Below are 27,838 nucleotides of genomic sequence, written 5' to 3' on the forward strand. Positions count from 1 at the left end.
AGCTGCATCATGCTGTGAAGATGATGCCCTGCAGAAGGTTCTGGAAGGCTTGTGAAGGTAGAGGATAAAATGAATGCAGCAAAATAGAGGGAAATCCTGGCTGAAAACCAGGATTCTCCAAGAAAATGACCCCAAGCATAAAGCCAAAATTATACAGGAATGGCTTACAAACAAAGTTAATGTCCAGGAGTGACCAAGTCCAATTGAGAATTTGTGGCTGCACTTCAAAAGGGTTGTTCATTCATGATCCCCATGCAATCTGACAGAGCTTGAGCCATCTTAATAAAGAAAAATGTGGAAAAATTACTGTGTCCAGATGTGCAACGCTGATAGAGACCTATCAACGCAAAGTGAAGGCTGTTACTGCTGCCAAAGGTGCATTTACTAAATACTGACTTGAAGGGGGTGAATACCGAAACAATCAATTATTTTGTGTTTTATATTTGAAATTAATTTGGATCCGCTTTGTACACACCTGTTTTCATTTGACATGAAAGACCCTTTTTCTGTGATCAGTATTAAAAAAGCCAAATTAAATCCACTGTGAATCAATGTTGTAAAGCAATAAAACATGCAAACTTCCAAGGGTGGGGGGAGGTGAATACTTTTTATAGGCACCATATATCAGACTGCTGTTTATTGATTACAGTTTAGCATTCAGCAGCAACATACTCTCAGCTCTAATCAACAAGCTCCAAAACCGGAGCTTCAGTACCTCCTTCCACAACTGGATCATTGACTTCTTCACCAGAAGACCACAGTCTGTGTAGATTGAAAATAAGATCTCCTCGCTGACCATCAGGAGTTTGAGGAGGCTTGGTATGTCACTGATGACACTCACAAATTTCAATAGATGTAACATGGAGAGCATTCTAACTGGATGCATCACTTTCTGGTATGGTTAGAGACACTGCACAGGATCGGAAAAAGCTGAGGGGGTGCAGGAATTTTAAGAAACGTACTCAATGTTTCAAGAACAGTTTCTTTCCCTCCCCCATCAGATTTCTGAATGGACAGAGAACCATGAAGACTACCTCACTATTTTCCCTCTCTCTTTGTACTACTTAATTATATTTTATGAAATTTTTGTAAATTATAGTTTTTTAATTATATATTGCATTTTACTTCTGCAGCAAAACAACAAATTTCAGGACATACAGTTGCCAACGATATTAATTCTGATTCTGATTGTTACTCAACCAAGACAAAAGAGATACACTGAAAAATGCAGCAGAATTGAGATGCTGATCATACATCAACTAATTAAATGGCACAACAGACCCAAAAGGCAGATTTATAGTATATCATTTTAAAGAATAAGACAACGGATGCATTCAAATACAAATTTTCTCAGAAAAAGTTTTACAAAAGTTATTTTGAAATTTTTAAAAATCTGAAGTTAAAATTTTAAAATATCATCATGCAGTGATATTACAGAAGCATTATATGTTGTGTATAGTCGTCTACATTCTCTTAGTCAAAATTTACATCATTTTATTGTTCTTCCATAAAGTAATCAAGACTATGCATCTCGAATTTCAAAATTAGGTAACACTAGAAAATATGATTGACAGGAATTACTTTTCCAATATTAGCTTCTCTTTTACGAAGTGAGATTTATTCTGATAGTATCATACCAGTTTAATAGATTAGACATATCACTAAAGCTAAATATACTTGATAAAAGTAAGTTTTAATGAACATTTTAATATATTATTAATAATTCTGCTTTTGTGACTTACAGAATTGATTGTATACTTTGACAGAAATAGTAAAATAATACACATCAAATTGTTGTCAATCAAAGTAATTCACTGTCAGTCAAAGCCACTCACTGGTTATCTGTGTGTAATTTATGAAATAAATTAATACTTTTTACTTAGGAAGCAATCTATTAGCTTATAACTATTCAACTTATTCATATCCTTTCCAGGATCTGTGAAGTCATTTGGAAAGCCAAAATTATCAATGCACTCGTACCCCAACGAAAAAACAAATGTTTTGCTTAGCTTACTTTTAACTAGGTACCCAATATTAGGCAATCTATTTTATAAACAAGGTAGAATAAATAAGTAAATCCACAAAAGCAATCTGATATTAAAGTGCTTCATAGCTGTCCAGTTTATAGAAATTCAAATATTTTGTTGACACATATACACTGACAAAATGTAAAACAATTTAGATTTAGAATTTTGTAGCTTGCATTTGTGCTTTACAGAAGAATAAAGGTTTACTAAAGACAGTTTCATGGCAGAATAATGTTCTGCATGGACTAGATGGATCTGTTTCTGTGCTGTTGTGTTCTATGACTCCAAAGGCCAATACATTTGTAGGACATTTCAGTTTACAATAACAGTTAGAGAATTTGTTTTATTTTTGAGATATGAGGAAAAACTGCTAAGCAAGTACAAAACAGACCTGAGAGTCATTTGGCTATTCACCGCATCTAATTTCAGTCACAATGAAACAGATTGACCAGTGCTGGCACAAGGCAGAGTCAAGGCCAACCAAAAGCCAGAAGATTAATAGACAGAATACAACATAACTTAAAAACTCAGCACCGATGAAGGGTCTCAGCCTGAAACACCAACTCTTTTCCACGGATGCTGCCTGGCCTAGTGAGTTCCTTCAGCATTTTGTGTGTGTTGCTTAACTTGAGCCTTAGTGCTGGTTCATTAGCCAAGAGGACTCCAACTTTGATTTACTATCTTTCCAGTATATTTAGAGAATTTTATGTAGACAGCATAAGTAGTACTTTCCATTGCATTTAGAAACTGACTGTGGGTAGCAAAGAAGATTTGGAGAACAGGGATCACTGTTTCCAAAGCCAGAGATCCAGCACAAAATCTGTAATCTAAAAGGAGACAATGGATAGTATGAATGCAAGAGCTCGGCAATTTACTGACAACTATGACATATCTGGATACTGGAACATCTGGACAGTAAAGATGCATACATCAGGATGCTGCTCATTGACTATAGCTTGATATTCAATACCATGATCCTCTCAAAGCTAATCAACAAGCTCCAAGACCTAGGGCTCAATCGCTACTTGTGCAACTAGATCTTCAATTTCCTCATTTGCAGATTCCAGTTCAAATTGGCAACAACATCTCTTCCACAATCTCTATCAGCACATATGTACCACAAAGCTATGTGTTTAGCCCCCACTAGCCCTGTGCTCTACTTGCTTTATACTTATGACCATGAGGCTAAGCACAGCTCCAATGCCATATTTAAGTTTTTTGACAACATCACTGCTATTGGCGGAATCAAAGATGGTGACGAAACAGCATATTGGAGGGAGAATGAAAATCTGACTGAATGGTGCCACAACAACAGCTTCTTACTCAATGCCAGCAAGACCAAAGAAATAATTATTATTGACTAGAGCAGGAGGAACTGGAGGTTCATGAGTCAGAATACATCAAGGGATCAGAAGTGGAGAGGATCAGCAACTTCTAATTCCTCAGTGTTATTTATCATTTCAGTAGATATATCCTGGGTCCAGCATGTAGCTACAATTACGAAGAAAGCACACCAGTGACTTAACTTTATTAGAACTTTGTAAAGATTCTGCATGTCATCTAAAACTTTGACAAACTTCTGTAGATGTGCGTGCAGAGTATATTGGCTGGTTGGATCAGAACCTGGTATGAAAACACCAATGTTCTTGAATGGAAATTCCTACAAAAAGTAGTGGACACAGCCTAGTCCATCATCAGTAAAGCTTCCTCCACCATTAAGCACATCTCCATGGAGCACTGTCACAGGAAAGCAGCATCCATCATCAAAGAACCCCACCAGCTAGGCCATGCTCTGTTTTCATCATTGCCATCATAAAGGAGATACAGGAGCCACAGGACCCACACCAACTGGTTCAGGAACAGTTATTACCCCTCAGCCATCAGACTCCTGGCTCAGAGAGGATAACTTTACTCACCCCAATACCAAACTTCCCACAACCTATGGACTCACTTTGAAGGACTCTTCATATCATGTACTCAGTATTTATTGTTTACTTATTATTATTATTATTATTATTTTGCTTGTATTTTTGTTTCTTTGTATTTATTGTGAATGCCCACAAGAAAATGAATCTCAATAGTTGTATATGGTGACATATAAATATACTTTAATAAAATTAATTTGAACTTTCAAAATGTACCTACATCCCAAAATCTCGATCCCAATGAGAATGAAGAACAGAGGTGAAACTCAAAGACAGTGACAGAAAATACTCACTGAAAGGAAATTTTAAAATATCCCCCAAACAGAACATGTGTCCTGAACTCTATCAACATCAGCATACTCATGCCAGCCTTGCTGCCTACCACTTTTAACTGATGAGAAGTTGAGAAGGCATACCACAACTCCAAAACCTGGCTTCAGGAGCAGAAAGAACCCCACTAAAATCCTAAAACTCGATGAAAAAGCAACATATACCACATCTCACTTATGATAAGCAGGAAAATTAGACATATCAATATCAATACCATCTTTCATTTTATGGTGGCAAACTGGTATAGAATGTATATTTTCATAATTATATTGATTTAAATCATAACTTTTCATTAGAAATTGTACCCAGTGAAAAATATTCCTATTATGCAAGAATGTGAAAGATGCATAAGACATTAAGACATAGGATCAGAATTAGGCCATTCTGCTCAAGTATACTCTGCCAATCTATCATGGTTGTTTTATTATCTCCCTCAACCCCATTATCCAGCCTTCTCCCCGTAACTTTTGATGCTCTTACCAATGAAGAACTTATCAACCTCTGCTTTAAATATATCCAATGACTTGTCCTCCACAGCTGTCAATGGAAATGAATTCCACAGATTCACCACCCTCTAGCTAAAGACATTCCTTGTCATCTCTGTTTAAAAAGGACCTCTTTCTACTCTGAGCCTGTGCCCTCTGTTTCTAGCTTACCCCACTATAGGAAATATTATCCCCACTTCCATTCTATCTAGGTTTTTCCAATTGGATTTAATTTGCATATGAAAACTGTTCAATGCTCACAGTGCATTTTTTTTATTACTTTAACAATAGTAAACCTCTTGATAAACTATCAAGAATGTAAGCTATGAACGCAATAGCCCAGTACATCACAAACATACCACTCCCCATCACTGGTAGTGTCTATATGAGGATCTGCCTCAAGAAGGCATCAAAGATCCCCGCTAACATGACAATGCCATCTTCTCACTGCTATGATTGGGCAGGAATCACAGAAGGATGAGGCACCACACTATGATGCTGCTTCAAGTAAGTGTTTCACCTTTGCAAGGAAGTACTTATGATAATGAACTTGACTTTATGACTTCCACCCTCTGAATTTCAATGGTTCCAGAGAGGCATATTTTCCAGCAGATGAAATTTTATTGCTATTAATTCACCAGCATACTTTTAAATTGCTTTCTTCTTGGATATGACACAATAGTATTATAATTTTTTTTATAGTAAACCAGATGAGCTTAAAGTGAGCACAGGAAATGGGGAGAGAGCCATGAGGGAGCGGTGTTCTTAAAAGCAGTGTGTGAAACGGAGACCACTGTGTTTAAAAGTAGTGCAGCAAATGAGGCCCATTATATTTAAAAGAACATAGAACCATACAGCATAGGACAGCCATTTAGCCCACAATGATGTGCTGAATCAGCTAAAACGCAGATCAAAATCACCAAAACATGAATCCCCTCCCCACCTACACAATGTCGATATCCAACTACCTTACGTCCACGTGCCTACCTAAACATCTCTTAAAAGCCTCTTAAGTATTTGCTTCTACCACCATATCAGGCAGCGCATTCCAGGCATCCACCACTCTGAGTGAAAAACTTAATGCTCACATCCCCCTTGAACCTACCAACACCTTCAATGTATGCCCTCAGGTATTAGACATTTCAACCCTGGGAAACAGATACTCCCTGTCTACTCATATTCTATGCTTCTCATAATCTTATGAACTTATCAGATCTCCCCTCAGCCTCCACTGCTCCAGAGAAAACATCCCATTTATCCAGCTTTTCACGATACCACCAGTCAGTATCCTACTCCACCTCTTCTGCACCCTCTCCAAAGCCTCAACATCCTTCCTGTAGTACGGCAACCAAATCTATAAGCAATTCTCGAGTTTTATAAAGTTGCAACATAACATCTTGACTTTTGAACTCAAAGAGTTGGGGAAACAGAATCAATTGTGTATAAAGAGGCCACAGGAACATAGCCCCTAAAGTGTTTAAAGGGTAACAACAACTGGTGAAACTAAAGAAAGTGCAAGAAATATGGCCCCACAGAGTGTAAAGGGTGTACAGGAAATTGGAATCCAGTTTGTTTAAAGTGCCACAGGAAAGAAGATGCTGGTGAGTTTAAAATGAGCATGGAAAGCTATTTTCAGTGATTTTCTTTTTTAAAAAATCACAGGAAACGCACCCAGTGAACCAGTTGCCAAATCATCAGGCTTGATGAATTATCAGATTTTTTTTACATTTTATGTATTTCATGAAATTATGTTTTTCAATGCCTTTTCAAGGAAGTCAATCTATTTCCACCCTTGGAACAATTTAAATAAGCAACACCAATCAAACATGTTCTTAAAGGCATTGAAGTACGTTGAGCCAAGTGGGGCAATTAGAAGGAAACAAAATAGCAAGCTTACACTATATAATACACATTGGAATTAGCTGCAAAGGCAAGAAGGCATGAAAGTTTGGAATGTAACTTTTGATTTTGGTTAGGATAGTGGGTGCTGTCAAATAAAATGCAATTTTTTTATACAAGCAAACACGTTTATTTGTATAGCACTTTTCTCAAACACAAGGCAATTCAAAGTGCTTTACATAGAACAAGATATAAAAATCAAACATCAAATTTCAGACAATATATAAAAGAATAAAATCACACAAAAATAGATAGGATGAATAGAAGTTACAGTGCAGGAGATTCAAATTTTAAAAAAAGTTTTAACTTTAATTTAAAGGAGCTTAAAGTTAGGGGCAGACTTCAGATTCTATGAAAGTTTATTCCAGATATGTGAAGCATCATATCTAAAAGCTGCTTCACCATGTTTAGTTTTGACCCTGGGGATGGTAAGCAGAACTGCCAGCTCAGGAAGGTTCAACAGTGTATTGAAGATGTAGTTTGGCCTTAGTCCATTCAGTGCTTTATAAACCAGTAGTAATATTTTAAAGTCAATCCTCTGATGGACAGGAAGCCAGTATAGTAATCTGAAAACTGGAGTAATATGTTCCCCCTTTCTTGGTCTTAGTGAGGACTCTAGCAGCAGTATTCTGAATGAGCTACGGCTGTCTGAGGGATTTGTTTTTACAGTGACCTATAAAAACCCCATTACAGTAGTCAAGCTTAGTCAAATAAATGCACAGATGAGTTTTTCTAGATCTTGCTGAGACATAAGTCTTTTAACTCTCACTATATTTTTTTAAGATGGTAGCAGACTGACTTTGGAATTGTCTTGACACACCCAGAGCTCAGAGGCTACAACACATCAATAACTCTGAGGGGACAAAGATGCAAAGAAACAATTGAGAAGCATGAAGGAGTAATTTGGGACCTGGGAAAGAAGAGCCAATGTGAATTAATACACATCCACTGAAGCAGAAAAAATCCCTCAATCGTAATAGGACCTGACAAAAATAATCTTATAAATCAATCATAGCTATTCACTTTATCCCATCAAGAATACGTAGCTTATTATTAAGTTAAGGAAATCTCCTTTTCTTGACTGATGCTGATACAGCAAGGTATGTGCAGTGATCCACATCATAAAACCTGTTCCACTGAAGTAAGGAAACACACACAAAATACTGGAAGATCTCAGTATGGCAAGCAGCACCTACGGAAAAAAGTAAAGTCGACAATTTGGGCCAAGACCCTTTGGCAGGATTCTTGGTCCGAAATGTTGACTGTACTTATTTCCACAGATGCTGCCTGGCCTACTGAGTTCCCCCAGCATTTTGTGAGAGTTGCGTGGATTTCCAGCATCTGCAGATTTTCTCTTGTTTCCCACTGAAGTCAGAAGTTACTTTAACCTCTGTAACACTGAGGTTAACAGGCTCTGTTAACTCTGTAACAGGCAACACTGTACCAGTGCAATCCATCTCAACTTCATACTAAGGTGAACTCTTATTACTGAGATGTCTAAAGTGAGCCCTAACAGACCAATGTAGAAATTAATTTTATTTGCCCAGTTGAAGTTAGTGAAATCACCCATAAGTTGTATACATTTCTCTGACGTTAAATGTACCTGTTGAAACCTATCGAAATGCCACCCAACCAACACATATACTCATCAAGAATCCAACATAAGCACATAATTGAAGCCAATTAGTGTGCTGTCTAATATGCAAAAGATTCTGTAAATACTCAGCAGGTCCAGACCATGCCTGTAAGAAGAGAAACAGAGTTAACAATTCAGGTTAATGCCCTTCATCGATGTTAAATTTTAATTAACTGTTTCTCTTCCCAAAGATGAGCCTAACCTGCTAAGTATTTACAACATTTTTTTGCTTTAATTTAGGTTTTCGGCATCAGTTTTGATTTTCATATGCCACCCTGATTCATTGACCATAGTTCTGAGATTTACGCAAGAGTTACAACAGCATCGCAACAGCTACCAATTCATATTAATACTCCTCCAGCTCTTGCAGAAGGTTGCAAGGAATGATTAGCTAGGTTAGCTCAAAGTAGTGGATACAGGAGCGATACTATTAAACAACATTCTAGTAGTGGTATTAAAGAGCAACACTCCAGAACTTACTGTAGTCCAGTCCAGTTACAGTACAGATACACATCCAACCATTTGGAAAGTTGCTCAGGAATATCCTGTTCAGAAAAAGCAACACAAATCCAATCCAGAAAACTACCAACTATGCACAACATAATGGAAGGTATCTTCAACTATGCTTTCAAGTGGCAATTACGCACAATAACATGACATACACACAATGATCATTTTGAGTTTCACCAGAACCATCCTGCTGCAGACGTCATCATAGCTCACTAATTGAAAAAAGGAGCAGAATTCTAGTTTGAAGTGCAAGTGACTCAATATCCACAGAGCTGGAACAAATAATTACCCAGAAATGCTAGGAAACCAAGTGTTCAAAGGAAAGGAGAAAGTAAATTAAATTAGTATTGGTCAGAAAGCTAGACAAATTAATGACACTTAAAGTAGGTAAATCCCAAGAAGCTGACGAGCTTCCAGAGACCTAAGTCACCACTATCCAAAATTCTTGCTAAATTATGGAATAGTCTCTGGACAGCCAAAGTTAGCAAATGCAACTTCACTATTTAAAAAAATGGGGGGGGAAAACGGGGAATCACAGACTGGTCATTAAGATCAGAAGAATATGTCATATGCTGTTGGTGCAAAGGGTGCAATAACAGAATATACACTTACAAATAGTAATCATATTTGATAAGGTTATTAGAGTTTGTAAATGGTAGAAGTGATAAAGGTGGACGAGTGAGGGTGGTGAAGTTCAAATTTCACAAGGGGTTTTTGTAAGTCTCATATAAGATTAAAATACACCGACTAGGCCTATGTCTTGCTAAAGAGGGATGTCAGAACTGTCATAAGAGGAAAGAATAAGCTAACTAGGCTAATACTAACCAGTACTTCAAATGAAAGAGGATCTCAATGAAACAAATTTAACAGGGCTTGACAAATTAGATAAGGGTAGAATATGTGAGGTCACCTAAAATAAGGAGTCCAAACCCTGGGAATTAGTAAGATATTTAGGAAAGAGGCGAGGAAAGATTTCTTCACTCAGGAAACACAGAGCATGCAATTCTCTACCAGAGAAGGAGATGAAGACAACGTTAATGAATATATTTGGGAGCGGCACAATCTAAAAGCCATCAAAAGGTACAGGGAAAGAGGAGGAATATGGTACTGAGGCATTAGGTGCTGGAGTTGGCTCAACTAGTTAATTAGCTGATCAGGTGCTAAAGTCATACCTCCTACAATGAAAGAAGGCTGTCATGTTTGGAGGCCAATCATTCCAGCCAAAGAATATCACTATTCTATTTCTTCAGCATAGATGTCGACCCAATGACCCTTCCTTATGTTATACAGGTCACAAGAATATTTACTGATGATTGCATGATGTTCAATTCCATTCACAAGTTCCTCAACAAATAAAGCAAATTAAGATAAAGTATCAGACAATAACCACCTCTAAGAGAAAATCAATCCGCCTACCTTCTGCAAAACTGAATTATGTATCAGTCACACCCTGGTGGTCATCATTTACCAAAAATTTAGCTCAACTAGTCATATTAAAGACTGTAGCTATGAGACCAAGTCAAAATTTTGGTTTTCTGCAGATATTCATGTCTTCACTCCAAAGCCTTTCCATCACCTATAGTTCATAGCTTAGGAGCACAAGAGTAGACTCGTCATTTACTTGGATGAATACAATTCCAAGAACACATAAGCCTGACGTTATCCAGTACAATGCAGTCAACATAAACAATCCCACGTCCATCACCACATTTATCTCACCTTTAATCAGCGCACAGTGGACTACAAAATACACCATGATTTTTTGTACCTCATTCAGGCTACTCCAACACCACAACCTCCACACAAGGAGGAAAAAGATCACAAAAACAGGGGAATGCCACAATCTGCAGGGTCCCCTCAAGATGCACATATTCCTGACATGAAAGTTTTTAACCAATCTTTGATGATCATTGGCTGTACAATGCTGAAACTCATTGAAAGGCTTCAGGGTGATGGCTCATCATGCCCTCAATGGCATATAGAGCTGCGCAATTATCTCTGATCTTCCCTCAAATCCTCGAAAAAAATGACTGAACTCAAAAAAATTATTCCAAATCTGCAAAACTGATATAGTAAGTTAATTATCGATAGGCGTAAAAATTAACACTGACAAACACATTGAAATAATAACATTAATAATGAGTTAGCTATATCATATCCACACATGAAGTATTACAATTTTGATCCATCATCCTGGCAAATTTTATTTTGTTCAAAATAATGGCAAAAGACATCGCCTCTAAAATGCTTCCAAGACATGTATACAATTACAACAAAATTAAAAAAGACTTCCAGTGACAAGCACATTAAGACTACAAGGCACAACATAGAAAATCAAATGGAAATCGACACTTCTTTTTAATAAATATAGTCTTGTAAGCAAATTAATTAAAAACAGATCACTTGGAGAACACTCATGTATCAAATTGGTTCTCATGACAAGTGCAGGATCAGAAATCACAATGTAAAATTACATAACTAACCATTTAACCAACAAAATGCTTTTACTTCCAACTCAATTAAATTTGACATTATCAAAACTTTCTTACATATTTTTTCATCCTATTGTCTGCTGTAAAGCCTTGTGTTACCCTCAACTAAAAGTTTTAAAGGTCTAGTTTACGTCAATTTTTCTACAACAGCACCAGGATGGGATTATAAGAACAATCTTCAACCAAAGTGAAATACGCTCTGTCTAGTTTAAATTCCTCAATTGTATTATCTTTTACAGGAATATTAACATATCACACATCAATTCAACCAATATTTTTATCCAATAAGTCCACACTAAATTTCTGAGAATAATTGTTCCAAATCACAATCCAGTATTAAAACAAAAATGCAGAAATGATTTGGTATGCATTTAAACACCTGAGTTGTCATTCCTCAATATGTTTCCTTCCCTTATGAATGTAAGGTAGCATAACGAAATGAGTATAATAAAATACAGTCAAAGCAGTGGGCTACAGGGCAGACACCACAGGCCAGGGTTTCTATTTGCATCATGAATGACCTTACTTCCAGAATATGATAGGAAATTTATAAAATATGAACAAAGCTATAGTTGAAGTACTATATACAGCTCTGCTCATTATAACAAAGAGCATGATTGCAATGAAGAAGGAATTTACCAGGTTGTTATGTACATTGAAACACTTAAGAGACTGGTTGGGTGGAAGTGTATCCCCTGAAGTAAAGGAGGTTGAAAGTGGATGAGGTAGAATGTAAGAAATATTTCCCCATAGTAGTTTTGTCTAATACAAAAGGACATAGCGAATTTAGAGAGCTAGGTAGAAAGCTGAGAAGTAGGACGTCCCAGGGAGTAGTTTTGGATTGCTACCTGTGCCATGTGCCAATGAGGGTAGAACAAGATGATTTCGTAGATTAATGCATGCTGAGAAGCTGGTGCAAGGGGCAGGGCTTCAGATTCTCGGATCATTGGAATCTCCTCTGGAGGAGTTCTGACCTGTCCAAAAATGACAGGTTGCACCTGAACCCAATGGTGAACCAATATTCTCATGGGCTTGTTTGTTAGGGCTGATGGGGAGTGTTTAAACCAATTTAGCAGGGAGGTGAGACTTGGGATAGAATGGATGGTAAAAAAAAACAAAGATAGCCTGCAGTCAGACTGCCTGAAGGCAGGCAGATGATGAGACATAAGTATAGCCAGTAGGGATGCAGAATCAAAAAGGGTAGCAAATGCAGCGTACAAAGTATTACATATCGCAATGCATGGAGTATAAGACATAAGGAGGATGATCTTGTTGCACTATTAACATATTATCAGGTATGATGTTATGGCCATCACTGAAACATGGCTGAAAGATGGTTGCAGTTGGGAGCTGAACATCCAAGATTACACACTGTACTGGAGGGATAAAAAGGTAGGTAGAGGGGGTGGGCGTGGCTCTGCCAGTAAAAAAAAAAGGCATCAAATAAGTATAAAGATGTGAAATAGGACCGGAGGATGTTGAGTCCTTGTGAGTTGAGTTAAGAAACTGTAAGGGTAAAAAGACCCTGATGGCAGTTATATACAGGCCCCCTAACAGTAGCTGGGTTGTGGACCACAGATTACAACAGAAAATAGAAAAGACATGTCGAAAGGGCAATGTTATGTTAATCATGGAAGATTTCAACATGTAGGTCGTTTGGGAAAATCAGGTTGGTAATGAATCTCAAGAGTTTGAGCTTGTTAAATGCCTACAAGATGGCTTTTTACAGCAGGTTGTCATTGAGCCCACTAGGGGATCAGCTATACTGGAATGGGTGTTATGTAATGAACCAGAGGTGATTAGGGAACTTAAGGTTAAAGAACCTTTAGGAGGCAGTGATAACAATATGATTGAGTTCAACTTGGAATCTGATAAGAAGAAAGTCTGACGTAGCAGTATTTCTGTGGAGTAATGGAAGTGACAGTGGTATGAGAGAGGAGTTGGCCAAAGTAAATTGGAAGCAGATGCTGGCAGGGATGACAGCAGAGCAGCAAAGGAGGGAATTTCTAGGAAAAATGAGGAATGTGCAGGATAGCAACATGCACAAAATGTTGGAGTAACTCAGCAGGCCAAGCAGCATCAATAGAAAAGAGTACAGTCAGTGTTTTGGACCAAGTCCCTTCATCGGTCCTACTCGCAAACGATATCAAAGTGGACAGTAGAAGTTTTTTCAAGTCCGCAAACAAATGAAAATAAGAAAAATCAGAGTTGATATTGAACTGCTAAAAAATGAGGCCAGAGAAATAACAGCAGGGGACAAGGAGCTGTCAGATGAACTAAGTGAGAATTTTGCATCAGTCTTCACTGTGTAAGACCTAGTAGTGTGCCAGATGTAGAAGGGTGTGAGAGAAGTGAGTGCAGTTACTATTACAAGAAGGTGCACAAAAAGCTGAAAGACCTAAAGGTACACAAGTCTCCCAGACCAGATGAACTGCACCCTAGGGTTCTGAAAGAGGGAACTGTAGAGATTGTGGAGGCAGTAATAATGATCTTTCAATAACCATTGGACACTGGTATGGTGCCAGAGACCTAGAAAATGGCAAATATCACTCCACTCTTTAAGAAAGGAGGAAGGCAGCAGAAAGGAAATTATAGACCAGTTAAGCCTGACCTCAGTGGTTGGGAAGATGTTGGAATTAATTGTTAAGGAATGGATTACGGAGTACTTTGTGATACAGGACAAGATAGGACACAGTTGGCATGGTTTCCTTCAGGATCTTGCCTGATGAACCTGTTGGAATTCTTTGAGGAGATGACATGTAGGAAAGCAAAAAGGGATGCAGTGAATGTTGTATATTTGGACTTATCAGAAGGACTTTAACAAGGTGCCACACATGAGGTTGCTTACTAAGTTAAGAGCCCATGGAATTACAAGAAAGTCACTGGCATGGTTAGAGCATTGAATGGGAATAAAAGGATCCTTGTCTGGTTGGCTGCCAGTGACTAGTGGTTTGCAGGAATCTGTGTTGGGACTGCTTCTTTTATACTGTATATCAATGATTTAGATGATTTTCAACCGAGGCAAGAGGCTGAGGGTGAAAGACTGAAGCATCACGGAGGGAAGGTCATTTTTCTTTTCTTTAACTGATCGGGGAAAAAGAGGCTCTACTGCGCAGGCGTGTGACATAGCGCGCCAAGGTTTAAAAGGGAGACCGCCATATACAGCGGCCATTGTTGGAGTGGACTGAGTCGGAGTGGGACAGCTTTGGCTCCATCAGGCTTCAGCGAGAAACAGGCAGAGGTGAGGGTAGGTTCCAGTAAGTTTCTTTTCTTTTGTTTTTGTTCAGACTAGAGAATATGCCAGGCAGGATGTAAGAATGCTCTTCTTGCTGGATGTAGGAAGTCAGGGAGACCTCTGGCATCCCTGACAACGATACCTGCAAGAGTGCATCCAGCTGCAGCTCCTAATAAACTGCATTAGGGAACTGGAGCTGGAGCTGGATGACCTCCAGATCATTCGGGAGACTGAGCAGTTTATAGATAGTAGCTTCCAGGAGGTAGTTACACCTAAGGTACAGGGCACAGGTTACCGTCAGGAGAGGGAAGGGGAAGGGGCAGGTATTGCAGGGTTCTCCTGTGGCCATTCCCCTCCAGAAGAGGTATACCGATTGGGATACTGTTGAGGGAAGGGGAATGGCTTACCTAGGACAAGCTGCGGCAGTCAGATCTCTGGCACTGTGTCTGGTTCTGCAGTGCAGAAGGGAGGGAAGAAGAAGAGAAGAGCGGTAATGATAGGGGACTATCCGTAGTCAGGGGTACAGACAAAAGGTTCTGTGGTCGTGACAGAGACTCTCGGATGGGTTGTTGCCTCCCGGGTGCCATGGTCAGGGATGTCTCTGATCGTGTGCACAGCATTCTGAGGTGGGAGGGTGATCAGCCAAATGTTGTGGTACACATCGGTACCAATGACATAGGTAGAAAGAGTCAAGAGGTCCTGAAGAGTGAGTACAGAGAGCTTGGTAAGAAGTTGAAAAACAGGACCTCGAGGGTAGTAATCTCCAGATTGCTGCCTGTGCCACGTGCCAGTGAGGGTAAGAGTAGGGTGCTCTGGCAGATGAACACATGGCTGAGAAACTGGTGTAGGGGGCAGGGTTTCAGATTTCTAGATCATTGGGACCTCTTCCGGAGCAGGTGGGACCTGTACAAGAGACACGGGCTACACCTGTACTACAAGGGGACCAATATGCTTGCAGGGAGGTTTGCTAGTGTTATTGGGGAGGGTTTAAGCTAGATTTGCAGGGGGATGGGAACTACAGTGCCAGAGTAGATAGTGGAACGGGGGTAAAATAAATGATGTTAGTAGTTCATGCAAAGTCATAAATAGTAAGGTTGTGTGTGGTGGCAACAATCTTCTGAAGTGTGTATATTTCAATGCAAGGAGTATTGTGGGAAAGGTAGATGAGCTGAGGGCCTGGATTGCCACGTGGAATTATGACATCATAGCCATTACTGAAACTTGGCTACAGGAGGAGCAGGACTGGTAGCTGAATGTTCCAGGGTTCCGATGTTTCAGATGTGATAGAGGCAGAGAGATGAAGGGGGGGGGGTGTGGCTTTGCTAGTCAGGGAAAATATTACAGCAGTGCTTCAGCAGGGAAGATTAGAGGGCTTGTCTATTGAGGCCATATGGGTGAAGCTGAGAAACAGGAAAGGTATGACCACATTACTAGGGTTGTATTATAAACCACCCAATAGTCAGCTAGAATTGGAGGACTAAATCTGCAGAGAGATAACAGACAACTGCAGGAAACAGAAAGTTGTGATCGTAGGGGATTTTAATTTTCCACACAATGATTGGGACTCCCATACTGTTAAATGTCTAGATGGGTTAGAGTTTGTGAAACATGTTCAGGAAAGTTTTCTAAATCAATATATAGATGTACCAACTAGGGAGGATGCAATATTAGATCTCCTATTAGGAAATGAGTTAAGGCAGGTGACGGAAGTGTGTGTAGGGGAACACTTTGGTTCCAGTGATCACAACACCATTAGTTTCAACTTGATCATGGATAAAGATAGATCTGGTCCTCAGGCTGAAGTTCTAAACTTGAAAAAGGCCAAATTTGAAGAAATGAGAAAGGGACAGATTGCGTGATTGGGACTGGTTGTTCTCTGGCAAGGATATGTTTGGTAAGTGGGAGGCCTTCAAAGGAGAAATTTTGAGAATGCAGAGTTTGTATGTTCCTGTCAGTGTTAAAGGTAAAATGAGTAAGAATAAGGAACCTTGGTTCTCGAGGGATATTGGAACTCTGATAAAGAAGAGAGAGATGTACAACATTTATAGGGGCAACAGGAAGGAAATAAGATGCTTGAGGAGTTAAAAAAGATAAGAAAATACTTAAGAAAGAAATCAGGAGGGCTTAAAGAAGACATGAGGTTGCTCTGGCAGTCAGGGTGAAGGATAATCCTAAGAGCTTCTACAGGTATGTTAAGAGCAAAAGGATGGTAAGGGATAAAATTGGTCCTCCTGAAGATCAGAGTGGTCAGCTATGTATAGAACCAAAAGAAATGGGAGAGATATTAAATGGGTTTTTTGCATCTGTATTTACTAAGGAAACTGGAATGGAGTCTATGGAAGCAAGGCAAACAAGTAGGGAGGTCATGGAACTTATACAGATTAAAGAGGAGGAGGTGCTTGCTGTCTTGAGGCAAATCAGAGTAGATAAATCCCCAGGACCTGACAGGGTACTACCTCGGACCTTAAGGGAGACTGGTGTTGAAATTGCAGGGGCCCTGGCAGAAATATTTAAAATGTCGATATCCACGGGTCAGGTGCCAGAGGATTGGAGGATAGCTCATGTAGTTCCGTTGTTTAAAAAAGACTCAAAAAGTAAGCCAGGAAATTATAGGCCGGTAAGTTTGACATCGGTAGTAGGTAAATTATTGGAAGGAATACTAAGAGATAGGATCTACAAGTATTTGGATAGACAGGGATTTATTAGAAACAGTCAGCATGGCTTTGTGCGTGGTAGGTTATGTCTAACCAATCTATTAGAGTTTTTCAAGGACGTTACCAGGAAAATGGGTGAATGGAAGGCAGTGGATGTTGTATACATGGACTTCAGTAAGGCCTTTGACAAGGTCCCGCATGGGAGGTTAGTTAGGAAGATTCAATCGCTAGGTATACATGGAGGGGTAGTAAATTGGTTTAGACTTTGGCTCAATGGAAGAAGCCAGAGAGTGGTAGTGGAGGATTGCTACTCTGAGTGGTGGCCTGTTTTTTATCGATAGTTTATCGAGTTCCATGCTTTCAATCCATCTTAGGATCTTGCACTTTGTATAATATCATTTTTCTAAATTCCAAAAGGGATAGGGTAATCTTATTTAATCTCTTATCATAAAACAAACTCTAACCTAGAAATCATTCTAATATAGATAATATACTTCATTTCAGGCAATGGCCATTCAAAATGTACAGGATCAAGGTTTCAATTATTTTGCATTGCACCAATACTTAATCTAGCTAACATGACTTAAAACCAGTTACAACACCTTCAATACAATTTCAAACACTGATTTCAACAGGAACTTACTATTAAATCAGAATCACGTCCCATGGAGATGACTGTCCTGTTTACAGTTCTCAGCAGCTTCTCCATTATTATCTGGACATGTCGCTGTGTTGGTCCCTAAGTTAGAAATCAATGCAGTATATTAATAGAGGCAATGATGGAAACAATAGATTGGTATTTATTATCCATAACCATTTTTTTGCCAAGAAATAAAGCATAGAGTCATAGAAAAGTACAGCATAGAAACAAGTATTTTGTCCAATCTAGCCCATGCCAAAACTATTTAAATTACCTACTCCCATTGACCTACACCAAGACCATAGCCCTCCATACCTCTACCATCCATGTGCCTATACAAACTTCCTTTAAGCACTGAAATTGGATTCGCATGCACCACTTGTACCGGCAGATCGTTCCACAATCTCACAAGCCTCTGAGTACAGAAGTTTCCCCTCATGTTCCCCTTAAACTTTTCACCTTTCAACCTTAAGCCATGACCTCTACTTGTTGTCCCACACAATCTCAGTGGAAAAAGCCTGCTTACATTTACCTTATGTAAATGTAAAAATCCCTCAGAATTTTGAATACCTCTGTTAAACTTCCTCTCAATCTTCTACATTTTAAGGAATAAAGTCCTAACCTATTCAAGCATTCCTTATAATTCAGGTCCTGCAGACACAGCAACATCCTTGTAAATTTTCTCTATACTCTTTCAACCTTACTTACATCTTTCCTGTAGGTAGGTAAAACTGCACATAGTAATCTAAATTAGGACTCACCTACATTTTATAGAACATCAACATAACATCCCATCTCCTGTATTCAATACTTTGATTTATGAAGGCTAATGTGCCAAAAGCTTTCTTTATGAACCTATCTACCTGTGACACCAGTTTCAACAAATTATGGACCTGTATTCCCAGTTCCCTTTGTCCTACCACACTCATTAATGTTCAACCATTCACTGTACAAAAACTACCCTCATTGGTCGCACCGAAGTACAACAACTCACGTGCCTGCATTAAATTCCATCTGCCATTTTTCCAGCTGATACAAATCCCTCTGCAAGGCACAACAGCCTTCCTCACTGTCAACTACACCCCCAATCTTGACGTCATCTAGAAATTTTCTGATCTAGTTAATCACATTATCATGCAAATCGTTGATACAGATGACAAATAATAACGGACCCAGCACCGTTCCCTGCGGCACTCCACTAGTCACAGGCATCCATTCAGAGAGGCAACCATCTATTACCACTCTCTGGCTTCTCCCACAAAGCCAACGTCTAATCCAATTTATTAGCTCATCTTGAATGCTGAGCAACTGAACCTTCTTGGCCAACCTCTCATGCAAAACCTTGTCAAATGTCTTGCTAAAGTCCATGTAGACAACATCCACTGTTTTGCTTTCATCAACTTTCCTGGTAAATTTTTCAAAAACACTAAGTTTGGTTAGGCATGCCTTGCCTCGCACAAAGCGATGCTGACTATGCTTAATCAGTCCATGTCTATCCAATTACTTATATATCCAGTCACCTTCCAATAACTTTCCCACTACTGATGTCAGACTCACCGGCCTATAACTTCCTGCTTTATGTTGAGAGTCTTTTTTTAAACAGCAGAACAACATTGGCTATCCTCCAATCCTCTGATACCTCCTCTGTCACTAAGGATGATTTAAATATCCCTACTCGGGCTCCAGCAATTTCTGCACTTGCCTCCCGTAGGGTCCGAGGGAGCACCTTGTCAGGCCCTTGGGATTTATCCACCCTGGTTTGCCTCAGGACAGCAAACACCTCCTCCTCTGTAATCTGTATAGGGTCCATGAAGTTGATGCCGCTTTGCCTCACTTTTATAGACTCTGGGTCCGTCTCCTGAGTAAATACAGATGCAAAAAATTTATTTAAGATCTCCCCCATCTCTTCTGGCTCCATGCATGGATTATCATTCTGATCTTCCAGAGGACCAATTTTGTCCCTTGCAATCCTTTTGCTCTAAACATATCTGAAGAATTTCTTCCGATTCTCTTTCACTTTGTCTACTTGGGCAACCTCATGCCTTCTTTTAGAACCTCCTGAATTTTTTTTTAAAGTTTTCTCTTGCATTTCTTATATTCCTTAAGCACCTCATTTATTTCAACTTGCCTATACCTTCTATGTACCTCCTTTTTTTCTCTTAACCAGGGCCTCAATATCTTTTGAAAACCAAGGTTCCCTACACTTGTTATCTTTACCTTTTATTCTGGCACATACAAGCTTTGTATTTTCAAAATTTCATTTTTGAAAGCCTCCCACTTACCAATTACACCTTTACCAGTACTGTAAACAACTTGACCCAATCCACACTTGCCAGATCATTTCTGATACCATCAAAATTGGTCTTCCTTCAATTTAGAATTTGAACCCGAAGACCAGTCCTATCTTTTTGCATAATTGTTTTGAAAATAATAGCATTGTGGTCACTAGATACAAAGTGTTTCCCTCCACAAACTTCAGTCACCTGCCCTGTCTCATTCCCTAGAAGATCAAGTGTCACACAATCTGTCACTGAGAGCTCTTTGTACTAATTAAGGAAACTGTTATGAACATATTTTACGAACTCTATCCTATCTGGTCCTCTTATGGTATAGGAGTCCCAGTCAATATGTGGAAAGTTAAAATCACCCATTATAACACATTATGTTTCTTGCAACAATCTGCAATCTCTATACAAATTCATTCCACTAAGTCCCGTGGACCCTTTGGTAATCTGTAATATAGCCCCTTTAGCGTGGTCATATCTTTATTATTTCTCTGTTCCTCACTAGACAAATTCTCCAGACTGTCCTGAACACTGCTGTGACATTTTCCCTTACTAGTATCACCACTCCACCTCTATTAATCCCTCCTGCTTTGTTGGTTCTAAAACAACAGAACTCTGGAATATTGTACAGCCAGTCCTGCCCCTCCTGAAACCAAATCTCACTAATGGCTATAATATAATTGCAGGTGTTGATCCAGACCCTGAGCTCATCCGCCTTTCCTGCAATACTTCTTGCATTGAAATATACGTAGCTTAAGACACTAGTTGCACTATGCTCAACCTTTGGATTCCTCATTGTCTGAGGTCTGTCCAACGTCTGTCTCCGCAACTTTTCCACTAACTGTTCTGGCACTCTGGTTCCAATGCCATTTAATTGCACTCATTCAAAATAGCAATAATGTCAATGTCTCATGTAGAGCTTGCAGGATCAGATGCAAAAAGCTGTGAATAAGAATAGTTTGCTGGTAAGAAATTTCATGCCAAACACTACTTTTGAAGTTAATAGCAAAGAAGTGGATTAAATCATTAAATAGTCAAAAAATTATTTTATGTGAATCACTTTGAAAGCATTAATATAATCACCCAGAAATCAGAAACAAGAAACCGTATGATCAAACCCGAGCTCATAATGGAGCATAAAGGCTACATACTAACTGAAAGCAAATCAACTTTTGTTCATAAAGCTCTATCAATGCACAGCTTGCTGTGCCTATAAGGAGAATCTGATTTGATGTTCTTTTCATTCTTTCCACTTGAAATAGTAACTCCAAACAAAAATTGAAATTTTGCATTATTGATTTTTAACAGTAATAATGGTGATTGGATATTGGTATTCAGTCTTTGAATAAATTTCATCCTTTAAGTTGATTTAGAAAGCAGCTATGAAAATAAAATATTAATAAATGTTTCACAAAAGGCAAAACCATAACTTCACCTATCCACTGAAAACAAATTATTAGATTTGTAATTGTTTGGGCATTTCTCTTCTAACTACATACCATAAGCAGTTACAATAAACAAATGTTACATAACTCTCATCAAATCAACCTCATCTTATCCAAATGTATAATTAGCTTTATTACAGGAGGAGTTGTGACCAACTTGAACAAATTTAAATCATCAACAAACAGTTAATTCTCTACATCAGCTCCAAGAGTAATTACCAAATACAGCAGGTGAAGGTGGTGGCTGTGGATGCTTGCAAAGAAACTCTGCAATGATCTCCCAGGTAAATAATGGCAACTCTTGGCTTCAACACTTATTGATGACAAAGGAACTGCTGACCTCATATGATTTCCAGACACTTGAATTTGAAATTGCGAATGAGGAATACCACAACATCCACCCCCAGATTCAAAAAAATCTGAAGTATTCAGTGAAAGTCTTGGAAGTTGCACTGGAGTTTCAATACTAACTTTCAAATTTGCTTTGCAACTTTGACAATTCCACTGCCTTAAAGCAGAATGATAAGACTGAAAAGCAAAGCCTTGCGTCAGTCTGTTAAATGTCCTCTTTGAATAGCTGGTTTCAACCAACAAATAGAAGTTATTTCCCTTGGTCACTGAAAATCCTTGCTATGAGCCAGATGGAAGCCTGACAATCAAGACTCTGGAGAGGTTTCTCATCGTTTTTTTCTGCCAAACAGCATCACAAGCAGAGTGAATGTTAAGAATGCTAAAAGTGTTCTTAATTTCTGTTGAAATCTGATTTATTTATGCTTGACAGAGGTTAGCATGTTTCCAGTACACTGTCCCTGTCTTATGTTTTTAGGAACTTGGGAATTTCCCAGTCAGGCCTAACGCTTTCCTTCTTTTGATGGCTACCAGAACTTTATTTTATTCCTTCAAAAGGCACAGTAGCAAGACTGAAGTCCATATTTAACTCTGGTGCCTTTATGTTCTTTATACATGTGCCTCAATGCACAATAATTAACTTCTGAGTTATTTATTAATCATGCATTCATTGATTGAACCCTGGTGTGTTGATAGGAAGGCCATCATTGTACCACCATCAAGGAACTGGAGAAAGTTCTTAGCTTTGCAATTTGATTGCATTAATTACAGACCTGATAGAAATTGTGAAATTAAATATAAATAGGCATTCGTGATCTTAATGATCAGTGAATGATCTTGAACAAAAATAAAATATTTCACATCAGCTATACAACAGATAAGAGGAATATAAAGATAAGGTATTTATTCACCGTTAAATAAATAAAATGCTCTGCAATTATTTTGTATGATATACTTCTGAAATTATATTTTTGGTTGTTAAAGGTTGTTGAATGCTCAGTTACAAAGTCCAACCAAATAGAATGAACATCAGTTTTAATAAAACTATTCTGCAAGGTTTTTAGAAGGTAAACAATGAAATGCTGCCATGATGCCTATATGTTTATAACAATATTCATTAATGTTTTGACGAACAGAATTAGATGCTCTATTATTGTTGCAAATATATAATTGAGGAAAACCATTGGCACAGTAAGATAACCAAATAGGAAAGACAATAGTCAATTACAATAGAGAAAACCAAATGAGAGATAAATATAGTGGCTTCCAGTTAATTGGGACACAAAGGGACCACAACATTTTGGTTCAATTAAGCAGCTGCCCAAATTACCCAAAGTTTCATGGAAATAGTTATAAAGGTATCCAAAAGGAAGACAAACTGAGTAATAGATTATGTATTTAAATGAAATACAGAACAAATTAGAACACTATCAATACAACTACAGTACCATAAAACTGTATTAGTTCCCTATAGTTATCGATGAAAGAATTATGTTGCCGTGTTCTTCTGATTGACTGCAAATGAACAAAATCAGTACAGTCACCTAGGACAGATATCGGACTGTCTTCGTATAATACTTTAGACAATTGCATTCACAAAACTTTATTTTCTTTGTAGCATTCAAGATAATTATTGAGTCCTTCAAATTCTTTGAAATCCCTAATTGTTCAAATAGTATATTGATTTCATTTTCACTCCCAGCCATTTCTGGCATTCCAAGCTTCCATACCTGAAAATACAATGAGCAAAAAAAATTCTGAATTGTCTTATGGCTTATTTCTCGCCAACTGTCAGTGACAAAAATCACTGCTTGTTGAACACAGACACATGCAACTGATGGTAATTAAAAACTATTCTGTGTAAGAACAGTGAAGTGTCTAACGGCCACACAAGTGTATGCAACTGACGCCAGTTAGGAAATGGTCGGCAACAGTTTCCTGTTCCAGTTAATCTGCATAGTGATCCAAATGAATGAAAAAAATCTTTGCTATTTTCTCAATTAAATTGTTGTTAACAGTTGTCCCAAATAAGCGGCTGCCCCTATTAACTGATTGCCCAATTAACCAGAATCCATTACACTCTTGTGAAAGTCATAATCAGATTAAGTGCACTATGGTGATATCATCTCACGTGCAAGAACATGATTGGACAGAGTTCGGAGCATGAGCAGAAATGACAGAATGATCTAGAAGCATGGCAGTGTTAAACGTGGTTGCTGCTTGCTGTTAAATAAAAGTTCTAATTATGTTCTTCCAGAATATGTTTCTTTATGAGTACCCTACGGTATGTATAAAGAATAAAGGTATATAAAAGGTGTCAGAAGTCGGTCTGGAAGAATAATATGTTTGCTAAACACGGGAGAACCGAAAATAATCAGGAAAAAAAGAGCACGCACAGTTTGGGTGTTCGCTAACAGTTTTAAAAATGCAAGTTTTGCAACCCCCATCGATGTTTCAGCTGACTGGAAACGTTGCTGAAAACTGGAGAAGATTTAAACAGTGATTTGAATTTTATTTGTTGGTGATCGGAGCAGAAAATAAATAGGAAAAAATGAAAGCTGCGATCCTACTCCATGTTAATTGGGGATGATGCACCTGAGGTATAGAACCATGGTACTTTTGAAAATGGAGATAATTTGAATCTAAAAGTGATCATCGACAAGTTTGAAGCGTTTTGTATACCAAAGCACAATGAGCAGTACAAATTCTTTACATGCAAGCAGAAAGCTGGTCAGACGATTGATCAATTTGTTACCGAGTTGAGGAAATGCAGTAAAACTTGCAAGTTTGCAGAGCTGATGGACTCTCTCATTAAAGACATAATTATTTGCAGCATTCTGGTTAATGCTCTGAGAGAAAGACTCTTAAGAGACCCAGACATAAATTTGGAAAAAGCTTTGATTCTCTGCAAAGCTTCGGAAACCATAAAGTAGCAGGCTAAAGAGATTTTTATTTAGAGCTGCATAGACGCTGTAAAGCGCGAACATATTAGAAAAAATAATAAAACGACAACGAAACTGACAGAGAGCAAGACATTATCTGAAAGAAAAATTTGTGATCGCTGTGGGCAGGAGCATTGACCTAATAAGTGTCCAGCGTATGGAAAAATGTGCAATCACTGAGGTGAGAGTAATAATTTTTCACACTGTTGCAGAAGTAGAAAGGAAACAGAACACATAAATGCAATGTATGAAAATGAATGTGAGGAGTTTTATATAGATGTGCTTTGTGAAAACAAACAAGGTAAGAATGACTGGACTATTTCATTGCAAGTGAACCAAAACACTATTCTGTTTAAACTTGATACTGGAGCACATGTAAATGTTCTTGCAGAATCTGAGTTTAATGCATTAAAGCCAAAACCAAAGTTACATCAGACAAATACAAAAGTGACTGGGTATTCAGGTGCAGACATCCAGTTAAAGGAACATGTGAGGCAAAAGTATCACACAAAAATATTGAGCACACACTTTCATTTGTGGTAGTGCAAAAAAATGTATAGTCAATACTAGTTTTATCTGCCTGTGAGACTGAATTTGGTTTAAAAAAAAAGTCTTTGTCCTGGACAGTGACACAGTCAAAATACAGTGACTTCACGAAAGAGCAAGAGAGAACAGAATTTAATTCCAAAGCAGCAAAAGTAAAAGAAGTCATAAGGAAAAATCCCAGACCTATCCCTTTGTTACCAGCATCTGACAAAGCATTGCCAATAAAACCAAACTTGCCGGTACAGTACAATACTGACCTGAAGACAAAGAGTGACAAAAATCAGGATCCAACTGAAGAACAGAAAGCAGAAGTGAAGGAATTGAGAAGTTTTAATGAAATGATTAAGTTTCAGCATTTAAAAAAATGAGATTACACAGATAATGAATGAATTGTGATTTCTTCATAAAGACCTCAACAAAGAGCCAACTTCAGAGTTTCAGTTAACTGATGCAGACCAGCTGAAACATGAAAATAACGAAACACAAGAAATGTGTGAACCACTTAAAAGGTCTACTCGTGTTCGTAAACCCCCAGAGAGACTGATAGAGACATGTTAAATTATGCTTTTGTTTTGATTAATGCTGCTAATTGTTTTTCTTTTTAAGGAAAGGTAGATGTGGTGATATCACGTGTCACGTGTAAGAAAGTGATTGGACAGAGTTCAGAGCAAGCGCAGAAGTGACAGAATGATCTAGAAGCGTGGCAGTGTTAAACGTGGTTGCGGTTTGCTGTTAAATAAAAGTTCTAGTTATGTTCTTCCAGAATATGTTTCTTTATGAGTAACCCACGGTACGTATAAAGAGCACAACATGCACAACAAATATAAAAAACAGATATAAAAAGACATAATAGACAGTTCAAATGAAAAGTTATATTTGAAAAATATTTGAGGAATCAAAGTTCAAAGTTAAAAGTAAATTTATTATCAAAATACATATATGTCACTGAGATTCATTTTCTTACAGGCATTCACACAAATACAAAGAAACACAATCGAATCAATGAAAGACCACACACTAGCTAGATAAACATCAATCTGCAAAAGACGACAAACTGTGCAAATACAAAAAGAAAAATAAGTACATAATAATAAATGGGTAAGCAATAAACCTTGAGAACATGAGATGAGGAATCCTTGAAAATTATACTAACCCCATCTTTCCTGTAGAGTACTTCAAGGATATTGCTAAGCAAATGGCAGCAAGCTTCCAGCTCCTCTTGCTTTTCTAGATGATACTTCAGCTGGTCTGTCATCATAGGTAGAAGGATGTCTCTGCATTCTAGACACAAATAATAATTGCAGTCAAAATAGTAAAATCTGCTAACTCAAATTACTTAATTTAACAGCATTGCTTATAACCTAAAAACATACACACTTGAACAGTATTTCACCTGTGTGTCATTCTTGCAAAACATGAGACCTTCAAATACTAATGTATTACAAGTTATGAGTCTTCACAATGGTAAAATTTGAATTTTTCAACAAAGAATAGCTATAACAGAAAAATTACTTTTTAACATAACATCAAATTTATTTGAAGTTACTGACAGAATTAATTAAGCAGTTAGTTCGTAATACAAAATCTGAAACAAATTAATTAAAATAACAGTGTAATTCCGTATTCTTGCACAAAATTCTCTGCTCTTTCCATCCTGAGTTATTGCTTGTGTCTTTGTCATGGATTATCATGAATTATATACAGGCTGTGGTATGGAATTTCATTCTACCACTGTGTTTCTACCCTCCAAGATTGTTTGATGTTATGCTTTAGTCTTGTCAATTTTGTTTCTAACTCAAGTATGCGTTAGTGAAAACTGCAGGCTTTTTTTTCTTAATTGATAAGGATTTCAATATACTGATGTGGAAGTACTAAGTCTCAAGACAATGCCAAAACTTAATGCTTTACAGATATTTGTGTTATTGAGAAGGAAAATGCACATTCACTACAAATAACAAACAAGAGTCTACTATTTTAAAAACTGGATAAATTGTAAGGCACAGGGCTGGATTTGCTAACTTAACTAGTTTTAAATATCCCAGCCCTTTCATTGTCCTCTCTGGTGAAACGGGCTCTGACTACCTTTTTGCAATATACTTGTAAGTAGATTTCCACATGGTTAATGTGATATGAGAGTTTGAAGAAAGAAATTAATACAGACTAGCAATGATTATGGAAAAATACTGTAAAAGGTTCTGAGATATATAAAATATCAGCCTAGAAAGGCATAAATTTAATAAAGACAGTCATTAAAGTTTTGTTAAGAGGAAGAAAAAGTATCATTCAGAGTGGCAAACCATGCATTCTGCCTGAGTTTGGTCAGAAATTCAAAATTCTAAGGGATTCAAGGGAAAATACAAGAGAGACTGCAGATGCTGCAACTCTGGATTAGGACTGACCAAGGGCCTCAACCCAAAACATCAACTGATCATTTCCCTT

At 38.0% G+C, this 27,838-nt stretch overlaps 1 protein-coding gene across 2 annotated transcripts in view; it reads right to left on the reverse strand.

Annotated features, from left to right (window-relative positions):
* Positions 1 to 27,838, reverse strand: part of dock1 (dedicator of cytokinesis 1) — a 549,009-nt gene that overhangs the window by 318,069 nt on the left and 203,102 nt on the right. Inside the window, exons 26-28 of one of the 2 annotated variants that reach the window (XM_059947695.1) lie at positions 26,553 to 26,680; positions 19,536 to 19,691; positions 17,837 to 17,932 (exon numbers count right to left, since the gene is read on the reverse strand). In XM_059947695.1, coding sequence (XP_059803678.1) covers positions 17,837 to 17,932; positions 19,536 to 19,691; positions 26,553 to 26,680 — 380 coding nt within the window. The remainder of the gene's footprint in view (positions 1 to 17,836; positions 17,933 to 19,535; positions 19,692 to 26,552; positions 26,681 to 27,838) is intronic. The other variant, XM_059947697.1, reaches the window with a different exon arrangement.

Source organism: Hypanus sabinus, chromosome 22, assembly GCF_030144855.1.
Source record: "Hypanus sabinus isolate sHypSab1 chromosome 22, sHypSab1.hap1, whole genome shotgun sequence".
Taxonomy (NCBI): Eukaryota; Metazoa; Chordata; class Chondrichthyes; order Myliobatiformes; family Dasyatidae; genus Hypanus; species Hypanus sabinus.